Here is a 10,886-nt window from a genome sequence, read left to right on the forward strand (position 1 = left end):
TGTTTCTTTAACCATCTATCTACCCTAAGAGAATGAACAACATTATAAATAAATCAAGGTGGAACAGTCCAACAGCCAGTGTTGTTTCTTTGAAATGACAGGTCGGGGGGGTGCAGTTTCTCAAAGCTGTACTGCTGTACCACATATTTCACAAAAAAAATATTCCACAGTTGACTGTTTATACAAACTTTAAAGATTTTGGACCTATTTGAACCCCGAGGAGAAAGGGGAAGCATGCATTACTCATTTAGCAACAAAGTACAACTGTTATTGTCACCCCCCCCATCCCCCGCTTTACAAGGTCAGTTGTTATTGTCTGTTCTAGAACCTAGGATGACTTACATTTATCCTACACCCTTCTCCAAAGAGACTCAATATTAACCGACAATTTATTCATTTATACGACTTGGTAATTTTACTGGAGCAATTCAGTGTACCTTGCTCAGGTTTACTAGAAATGGAAGGTAGGATTGGAACTTGTGACCTTTGGATCCAAAGACAGTAGCTCTAATACTGAACTACCAGCTGTCCCTGAAGAACTCAAGTGAATTAATCTGAGGGGATGACCCAAGCACCATGGGATGATCATTCTGTGTTGTGCTGTATTTTTACCAGCTGCACTTATAGGGGGTTGTGGCAAAACCAACTCAAGCATCCCCAAGTATAACACAGGACTTAGAAAACCTGTTACAAATAAGTACCTAATTCTCTGTAAAAAGGGTATTGATTACAGTTACCTAAGTTTGTTGGACAAATTCATGGACGTTTGTCCATTTTACAGGAGCTATAAAATTAACCAAAAAGGATGCTTTTAAAAAAAAAAAAAAAAAGTCCAGTACATTGCACTGCTGGCCATCTAATCCTTATGAATATAACCATTTATGCACCTTTGTTCAGATTTATTGTAACTGTAAAGTTTTATACAAATTACATAAACATTTCAAAACATTCCAAAAAAGTACTTTAAAAAAATTCAGATACTAACAAACAAGAACTAGTTGCTCAACTTCAACTTTTAAGTAGTGCATATAAAGTGTGTGCAAAATTTTGCATCTCAAAGCAACAAAAGCATAAGTTAAAAGAACAGATCAAATGCACTTAGATCCACATTTTTTGTTACACACGAATCAGACATGAACTCCTCCAAGAAGTCATGCTCCACTGAATTGATGCCATAATCTGTGTGTTCTGGAAGCACTAAGTCCTCTGCTCTATTAGGCAGAGGGTTCACATTGTTGTCCACGCAGCGCACCTCCCCATGGGGGGCATCAGCAACCCCCTCCTGTCCATTTACAAGCATCTCCAGGAGGCCTGTGCTGTCTGGGGATAGGCTGCTGGTGGTTTTGGAGGGTGAAACGATGCCAGAGAAAAACTCACTGTAAGCAGGGCTGCTGTACACAGATGAGGTGGAGCTGACTGTGGATGGGGAGTTGAAGCCTGTGCTATCAGGTGTCGGCACAGACTCCAAAGGCGCTTTCTTCAACAGCGCATTGAGTGCAGCTAGCTTCATTTTCTTCTTCTTCAGTTTTTTGAGAAGCTTGTGACGAAGGGAGTCTGTACCATCGAAGCCCTTCATGATGGACGTGTCACTGACGTCCTGATTAGGAAGCGTTTTGGGGTCTGCTGAACTGGCCCCAACTGTTCCCAGTGGCTTGGTAAAAGACAGCAGGGAAGGTTGTGGTCCTGGAGACTTTGTCCAAGGTTGTTTAAAGACATCGCTCTCCTTACCACACTCAACCCTTGTACAATCCTGGCTTTCACTGAGCATCTGCCCTTTTGGCTCAACATTGCCCTGTGACTTAAAGCCCACAAACATGTCTGCCGCCTTTACTGGGAGGCCCTCATTGTCAGTTACCTTCAGTGCAGGTTTCAGCAGTGGCGTTCCTGGGACTGACCTCTGGGAAAGAGGTGTGGACTGGAGTGAGGGGTGCCTACTTAGTAGTGAGGACCAGCGGGCATTGGAGGCAGTGGACAGAGCCACTGATGTGTTGGTTGAGACTGCCTGCATGGCAGAAAGACATTTAGAAGGTGAAGCTGTCTGAGATTGCTCTACTTGTTTCCCCTTCCTTTGTTTTGAATTCCGTCCTAACCTCTTCTGCTGTGGGCTTGGAACGACAACATCTGTGGTTGCTTGGTCTGAAGAGGGGGATTCAGTCTTTGTGGCAAGGAGGTTCTGGTCTTTAATGTCAGCCTGATCAGATGTGATGCCAGAGTTGCAATCCTGAGGCATTCCTTGAGCATCTACCCTCACCTCCACAAGAGTGAGGGTCACACTATCACTGTGTGACAACCCCTTAAAGGCATCCATCACTGTGCTATTGCTGATGCTGACACTTTTTTCATCTGTTCTCTCAGCACTCGTATTTCTGTCGTCTATCGTCAGTGCGGAGACAACGTCCGTGTCGCCATGCAGGGAGGGAAGTGAGAGGTTGTGCTGCTGGACTTTAGACTGATTTTCTACAGCCTTTCCCCGTGACTCCCAGAAAACAACGTGAATCTGATCAGGAGGGACATCCAGCTTCTCATGGACAATGCATACTGGGTGCTTCAAGTCATCAAACTCAATCCAGGAACCTAAAGAAAAAGACTTAAAAGTTATTCCTAAGTTTCTATTAGAAATACATACAAAATAACAAAATGGAATACATTTTTATATGTGCTAATATATACCCTTAAGGCATATTATATTGTAACAAGACAAACAAGTAAAAGAAACTAACCTCGGTCTGTTTGCAACCAGGTGACAAAATGCATCAACTTTTGATCATACTGGATGATAATTCTCACAGAATAGTGAGTGCCTTGAAAGTCAAATGAGTACTTCGAGACATCACTGTGAGGCAGTCCATCCACAAAGTGCAGGGCAAACACCTGAGACAACCTGACAAAGGAGGGGGTAATTTAATGGACAGAACACAGAGAAGAATGTAACACCTCTTGACTGTTAACAGGTGGTATGATGATTAATGTAATGGTTCCTGCACATTTATGTTTACAAACATAGACCTGTAAACTCCCAAAGAGTCTGAAAATGGTTGAGTCCATATTTTTGAAAGTGGTCAGTTTTTCCATAAATTTTAAGATAGTAATTTGCTGTAAAAAACTAGCAGTCTTTTAAACTCGTGTTTTATTGAATTCCCCCATGCGGCTTATAAGGGAAAGAGCACCCTCTCACCTTTCCAGCACCATCCTCCTACGCTGCTGTTTATGGTGGCAACGGCTGCATGGCGCTCTATGTACAGCAGTCAGTGGATGCCACTCAGGCAGGACATGTGTGAATGTGGTGATAGTCTTTTTGCACCTTAGGGTAACAGAAGCACAAATCTGTTAATGAATGTTGCACATGTTCGGAGGCCTGAACACTTCCCATTTCAGATATACTGTTTCCCAAGCAAATATCCAGGCATCACTCAATTTAAGGAGTTATATCAATAAAAGTTTGAAAGATATACACAAAAAAGAAAAATCAAGCAAACTGACAACTAATTTTATAGCTTATGCTCATTTAATTTGGGAGAAAATGTCAGTCCTGTGACAAAGGTTTTATAACCTGGCACTGAGAATTACCTAAAGAAGGGAGGCTAAAAATGAGCAGAGAGCATAACCTGAGTCAAAATAATCAGATTCACAATTAACAGAACTCATCTTTCAATTCAGTTTTAGTCCAGAATATTTTCAAAAGTAGATTTCAGGCAAGAATTGTTACCAAGCAAAGCCAAATTGGACAATTTAAAGAAAAGCTTTTTCAACCTTTATCCACACCCAAAAAATCACTAACAGCACACCCATTCCATCAAAACATCTTCTGACCCACTACATGCTACAGTCAAGATACTGTCACGTTCATATCTCATTCTTTTTCACCACAAAACAAAACAGAATCAAACTTGTCTTGCTTCCATTCAAAAAACAGAGCCTAGCACTGCAAAGCCAACCCCCAGAGAGAACCCACCACCTCTTTGCAGGTTCATACCTGTTGCTGAAGGTGTGGCCACAGGCAGCACACTCGAATGCCCACTCCAAGGCATGCAGAAACAGCTCCTCCACAACCACATCTTGCCTGAGTAGGAGGGGCAGGGCAAACACCGGGGACTCCTTGTCTCCTGCAGGTGAGGCAACAGAGGCAAGATGTGAAACAGAGACAGACAGTGTGCAGCTATGAAAAACCACAGGACAGAAGTTAGCGTGTGGCACCCTGAAAGTCGAAAATTAATTGCTGAACTTAATCAAATATCTTTCTGACTGTTCATAAGAAGTGGTACTATCGTGTTATTTCTTAAAGCTACAAATTTTTTTTGGTTTTTAATAGCATTTTATTTGTTAATATTCTACATATTTTTTTCTGAAATTAAGCATAAATGACTATTTATATGTGCCAAGCCCAGGAGTCTGAGACCAGAATAACAACTTCCACAGTCATTATAGCTGGTCACAAACAGCGACGATTAAAACTGATTAAAACAAAGATCTTTTTGATCAATTACAGTGATATCAAGTCATCTTACCCAGTTGACACTGCAGCTTCGGTTGTATGCGCTTGAAGATGGACATTCGGATGTCATCTAGTGCCAGCTGTGCCTGGTGAAGAACTTCAGCAGGTACCTTTACAACTTCCCAGCCAGGGAGAGGAAAAAAAAAAAGTTAATTACAGGACACAATAGACAGTTATGGGATTCAAGAGAAAAATATGAGAGAAATTTCCACTACAAACCTTCCTTGTATAACTGTTCTTTTGCTTTCATGAGAGAGCACGATTGGTTATAAGTGCCCAGGAGCCTGCAGACAGGAGATGTGTCCTTTAAGAGGCCAGGCGGGACCTCCCTCAAAGGGTGGCAGTAGACAAGTGCCACCAGAAGTGTGTTAAGCCAACAAAGATTTTGCTCATTTTTCCAAAACAGGTGAGAAGGAGCAACGACAAGCTCCTCCTCCGACACTGCTAAAACAAAATCAAGGTCCTTTCCCAATTGCTGTTCTGCATTTGTCTCCTTCCTTTCTGCTGGCTCCACCTCACTCAATCTTATACGTATTTCAGAATTTTCTTCATGCTTGCATTCTGGCTGGGGCTTTACTGCTGACTTTGATTCTGGCTCTGATTCAGAGTGCTTCACAGACTTCAGTTCCGAGTCCTTCTCAGCATGGTCTTCTGGGCTAATAGGTATTACGTCCCCGCACAAGCCCGCCGTCTGTAGTTCGGTGCTGGTTTTGGTGAAACCAAGTAGAAGAGTTGATTGGGAGACAACACTGCTGCTCAGATCTACACTGCAAGGTCTACACCGTATGCCATTGGTAGAGCTGAGCTCCTCAGTAACCCGCTGCTTTGGAGAGGGAGAACACCACTCTCTATCAGGGCTCCCGGGGGTTTTCCTCTTCCACTGTGTTTTCACATCTCTTGGGGTACAGCCAGCCAGAACATCTTCCAAGGGTTTACTTACCAGAGGAAAGAGACACTACAGGCAAAGAAAAAAATAGACCATGTATGTGCTGAAAGACATGTCAATAGCAAAGGATCATCACCAAACCACAGAGCAAACAAAAAGTGCCAGGTTTCACCTATCACTAAAAAAATGCTTTTTTGCTCATGATAAAAGGTATACACTAACCTGGTAACACACTCATGCAGATTCAAGGATGGTTATTGTAACAGCCATTTTCAAACAGCCTGAAGTACAGTACAACAGTCTGACTCACCTGTGGGTTGGTGCAGAGGGTGACCGACTCCTGGAAGCTGACACGGTAAGAACGGAGAGCATGGGTTTGCCCCCTGACAGCACACCAGGGGCAGGTGTCCGGCCCCTAAGACGTTAATGGGGGATAAAATTATATATACTGTTTAAAACTGGTGAAACGCTCAATGGTAGGGAAAAAATACTCCAACGACATCACATGGCAAACCATGATGACATGAGTTTCAACAGTCAGATAGGTATAAAATAGATACAGGAAAACTCACTATTAACCTGACAGCGGGGAGGAGGAACCCCTCATTTCAAGGCTGTCTAAAGCAGCAACACTTAAAAACATTCAGATGTTCTATTAATATAATTAGCAGAATTTTGCAGCAGAACAGTGAGACATTCAATACACTTAAACCACTATTATTCAAAATAACAGCTTAATCTTTCGCCTTTTGTAGAACTAAAGATTTCCGTTTTTTTTTTTTTTTTGGCTTTGCTGTAGCATAATTTATAAGGAAAATTGGAATAGAAAACAGAATCCAATTAAAATTTCACTTTGATTTTGCCCAAAACAGCTTTGCACAAGTGACAGAGAGAGAGAGAAGACTTGAGTTCAACTGACTTTTCCCAAATACCCCGCCAGTGCTGGGGTTGGTACCCCTAACCCAGTGCTTTCACCACTCATTGGTAAATCACTGCAGATCTTCAGGTCCGGTGCTTTCCATAGCCATGAGCTGAACATTACCATGTCACTGGAACTTAGATCAGCCAGGTACTAAAAACCGGAAAGGGGAGAAAGAAAAAAAAAAAAAAAAAAAAAAACACAGTCAGCTTCATTAGAACACAAGTTCCCAGAACTCAAAGTAGGATTTATACTTCCTATTACTTGGGAATCTGTTTACAAAATGTAGCTCAGCAAATATAACATTAACAGTGACACAGCACTCCACGGACACCAGTATGATTTCACCTATAGGGTCCTTTATTGAAGCTTGGGAACCTTGCAGTAGCAGGTAGTGTACTGTTTAGGGCTTCTGCCTCAGCATCGAACAGTCTAAATTCACTATGGTGCAGTACCTTTTAGAGTATGTAATTACTGAATAATACTCTGCTGCGCACGGGGGGTGCGGTGGTGCAGTGGGTTGGACCGCAGTCCTGCTCTCCGGTGGGTCTGGGGTTCAAGTCCCGCTTGGGGTGCCTTGCGACGGACTGGCGTCCCGTCCTGGGTGTGTCCCCTCCCCCTCCGGCCCTACGCCCTGTGTTGCCGGGTAGGCTCCGGTTCCCCGCGACCCCGTATGGGGCAAGCGGTTCTGAAAATGTGTGTGTGTGTGTGTACTCTGCTGCATAAAATTAATAAATCACTGTACATGTGCTTATGTAAATCTGCAAGCTGTCTTTGGTAAATGAGTCAAAGAATTATATCTTCACAACTTTTCTGTAACATAAGCAGTGCTATCAATGGGAACAGGAATACACATTGGTACTTCCTGTTACGAACAGCTGACTTACAAACTTTTGAATATACAAACATTTCCAAATTTAAAGTTTCTTTTTCATTCTATTTTGTAAAATTTCTCTGTTGTGGAGAAAAAATAATCTATCTTTCTACTTACTGCAATCTGTTGACAGCAAAATACATTCAGAAAGACAAGAAACAGGTGTGTGGGACCACCTTCAGTCCATGCGCTTGTTGTTTACAACTCCTGTCTGTTGTTGCTAATTTTGGTAATCAATAGTATGTTGAGGAATGTTACACATATTTATGGGATGAATTGCTCAGAAGTCTTCATTGAATAGTGGTTTGTGGAGAGAATGAAGCCTTATTTTCAGTTTTAATTCCAAATGTACCTTGAACTTATTTTCAGAAAAAAAAAAAAAGAGTTAACAGTATTTATCTGTAGCTATTACACAAGACACTTAAAGAAGCTTGACTAAGTAGATCTATTTCATTAAGCTTTTTCTGGCTGCATCGATGACGTATGCTTCTGGGTTGCAAACAACACCGCAAAGGATAGGCATCTTTTGACAACAGGTTAATTAGACGTGTTAGAGTATTTACAATAGCTTTGTCAGGTTTTTCATACAAAATCTAATCTGTTAAGAAGTGGATGGATGTCCAAGGGCTGATGGAACAGTCCTGAAACCAACTGTAATGCATGTGACCTCGATGTACTGGGGCTTCAGAGTAGTGAAGGAGCCACGGTTAACATCTAACTGTACACCAGTAGCAGGACTACTGTATGTTTAGTCCTTGAGATGTCATGCAAAGGAAATTAAACTCGATTTTGTGGTGACACAAAGGATGCTTCATCAACTGCGTGACAAAGATGTGCAATTGAATTTTGTGTAACGCTTCGGAGAAGAGGTCAAGGAACATTTGAGTGCTGAATCAAACAAAAAATAGAATATAACATGACAAGGGCAGAAAAAAAACGATGAATAGTTGAAGAACCGACATCAAAAAAATACTGCTGCGCATCTTTACATTTTTGAAGCAATGCCTAAAACGTGAAGAAAGGCACTTTGGAAAAGATGCATAAACCTGAATAATCTTCACATGCGAAATGACTAGTCTTAACTTAGTGGGGAAAGTTATTTCTAGTTACGGACAGATGAATACAGACAGATAAATGGAGTTGATCAGATTTCCGGCCCTATTTGTTTTCGCATATTGAGAATCCAGTGTAAAGTGTGCGCAAAAAAAAAAATCATGCTGAGCCATATGTGTACGTTCTCACATTTACATCACTCACTGGGACCATTTAAAGATTAGTGACCCCAGAGCCTCACTGAAGTGCTAGTTAGAAACACTGACCAATTTCTATCTAGATCATCAGTCAGTGCTGCTGTCTTCCCTTTAAATCATAATGATCTATAGCTCTAGAAGGAACTGCCTTCACCAGCAGCCCTTTCCCCTTATATAAACACCTCATTACCATGATACACTGCGAACTGACACGCCGTACTTCACTGTTTAAGGGCTTATGATATTTACGTCACGTGTTACTGCTAAAATCTCATAATTAACATACATATGTGCTTTGAAACGCGACAGAGGCGCGAGACGCCTAAGAGAACGACGCACGGCTATTTTTAAAGAAACAGTCAACGGGGAAAAAAAAAAAAACCAAAATATATTTAAATTAATAAGATCGAATCGAACGCTCCAGATTATTACATTTTTTAATTGAATTACCAACACATTTTTACAAACACCAAAAAAAACGTACTAAAAATAGAACTAAAGCTTTAGTAACTATAGTTGTTTAATTTATTTCCCCCGGCGGGAACACATAACCGTGTTTCGTTAAATTATTCTTCAAAATAATACAGAGCCTTAAGCACACGCCGTAGGTCCTTTGTGCAATTCCCGGCGAGTTTCGAGACACGGAACGCGTGTCCCCGACCGGATCGGCACCATCGCCGATCTAGTAACACACAGCAACCGCCGCGGCCGCTTTCGGTACATAATTATTGCGACTGCACGAACGAAGGTCGGAAAATCAGAAATTATTCCACTTACCTCCAAACAAAGTCTATGATATACTGTACTGGAACATTTGGCCACTAATAATTATAGACTATTCATTCGCCTCGCATCCGAAACTATTCAACCGGCTTCAACGTGCTCCTTTCGTACGGCCAACGTTCAGCTTCCGCTTGTGCGTCCCCTATTATGTTCCCCCAGAAAACTCGGCCCGTTGACAGCTCGCGTAGCGCCTGGCACAGAGACTGAAGTGAACTATAACCTCATTTTTGTACAAAACTGTAATATTCACTTGAAATTACAAAATAAACGAAACGGATGGACTTGTCGTTCGTGTTTCACTTTAGTATCAGGTTGACGTATTAAGCCTTGCTATCAATTTTATTGCTTCTGAAATTAGAACAATACAATGCCCTTCCCCGTAGTACTTTCTTTTTCTAGTAAAGCCACGAGCAACATATTTTAATTAGTTTAATAAATCAGTATTTGTATGACTTAGATTTGTTTAAACTTCCGTGAGAAAGAACTTCGAGTTTAAGTCCGTGGCTGTGTATATCTTATAGTTGAAGATCTCAAAGAAGACAGCATTGCTTTCTTCCTATCCTATGCTATGCCTTAGCGATTGCTTCTTATTCATGTAGAAGAAGACCAAGAAGTCTGGTAGGAAGACTGTCTGCCAGTCGGCTCCTGCTCCCTTCGTAACAATAAACACCCTAACACCACAGCCCCTATTTCCCTTCTCCGGCCCCTGTTGTTGTATCTGCCCTAATCCGTTTTTTTTTTTTTTTTTTTTGCGCAGATATTCGTTTGCGTAAGTTTCCAGGGACGTGCTGCTTCTCATTAATAAAATCGCATTTACCCTCAGCCCTTTCCGTTTTTCATGCCTGTAGATGTACACAAACAAGAGCCTTTCCCCTGAATACTACCACCATATTATTATACAAACAGTTTTTTTGACCGCGAAAAAAAACAACAAAAATGCGATCCTTCCGTAGACGACTCCACCACGGCCGTGTGGAAAGTTTCCCGTCAGTCTCCCGATTAGCGCTCCTGAACCCAGTGGAGTCACTTTGTCTTCGGTCTTTATGGACTTAAATCACGTTTCAGAAGTCCATCTTTTCTGTCACAGCATAAAAATACCTTTATGTTATAGGCATGATCAAGTCTTTGGAGTAATTCCTACCAGTACTAGGAGTACACACACACACACACATTTTCAGAACCGCTTGTCCCTTACGGGGTCACGGGGAACCGGAGCCTACCCGGCAACACAGGGCGTAAGGCCGGAGGGGGAAGGGGACGCACCCAGGACGGGACGCCAGCCCGTCACAAGGCACCCCAAGCGGGACTCGAACCCCAGACCCACCAGACAGCAGGACTGTGGTCCAACCCACTGCACCACCGCACCCCTACTAGGAGTACTATTACTAATATTTTTCAGTTCTCAGCAACACCTGAAGAGTTGTTACGCTACTGATTTACATTCTGTCAGTCTACAGCTGTCTTATACACCTACCAGTGTACCCCCACACTTAAAATACTTGTCTACCTTAAACTACTTAGCCATTTTATAAAGTACAGTTAATGGACTACTAACCTGAGCAACATCTATGGTTACAGTGTTAAATCTGCACTGAAAAATTCTACAACTGTAATGGTTCACTATTTTTTTGTAGGGGTGGAATACTGGGTAGCGCTGCTGCCTCGCATCTGCTCGGCCCCGG

At 42.1% G+C, this 10,886-nt stretch overlaps 1 protein-coding gene across 4 annotated transcripts; it reads right to left on the bottom strand.

Annotated features, from left to right (window-relative positions):
• Positions 1-276: 276 nt before the first annotated feature.
• uspl1 (ubiquitin specific peptidase like 1) lies at positions 277-9,883 on the bottom strand. Of its 4 annotated transcripts, XM_018755500.2 has the most exons (10): positions 9,199-9,883; positions 6,298-6,450; positions 5,689-5,793; positions 5,433-5,447; positions 4,712-5,315; positions 4,506-4,610; positions 3,974-4,103; positions 3,176-3,301; positions 2,721-2,881; positions 277-2,574 (listed from the first exon to the last, which is right to left on the bottom strand). In XM_018755500.2, exons 2-10 carry the CDS (start codon positions 6,421-6,423, stop codon positions 1,076-1,078), a joined length of 2,871 nt encoding a protein of 956 aa, XP_018611016.1. In that variant the 5' UTR covers positions 6,424-6,450; positions 9,199-9,883; the 3' UTR covers positions 277-1,075. The 4 variants fall into 4 exon arrangements, with proteins under 4 accessions (XP_018611016.1, XP_018611015.1, XP_018611019.1 ...); XM_018755499.2 differs by having other exon boundaries at positions 4,712-5,447; positions 9,199-9,882; XM_018755503.2 differs by lacking the exons at positions 6,298-6,450; positions 9,199-9,883 and adding an exon at positions 5,951-6,281 and having other exon boundaries at positions 4,712-5,196.
• Positions 9,884-10,886: the final 1,003 nt, after the last annotated feature.

Source organism: Scleropages formosus, chromosome 4, assembly GCF_900964775.1.
Source record: "Scleropages formosus chromosome 4, fSclFor1.1, whole genome shotgun sequence".
NCBI classification, from domain to species: Eukaryota; Metazoa; Chordata; class Actinopteri; order Osteoglossiformes; family Osteoglossidae; genus Scleropages; species Scleropages formosus.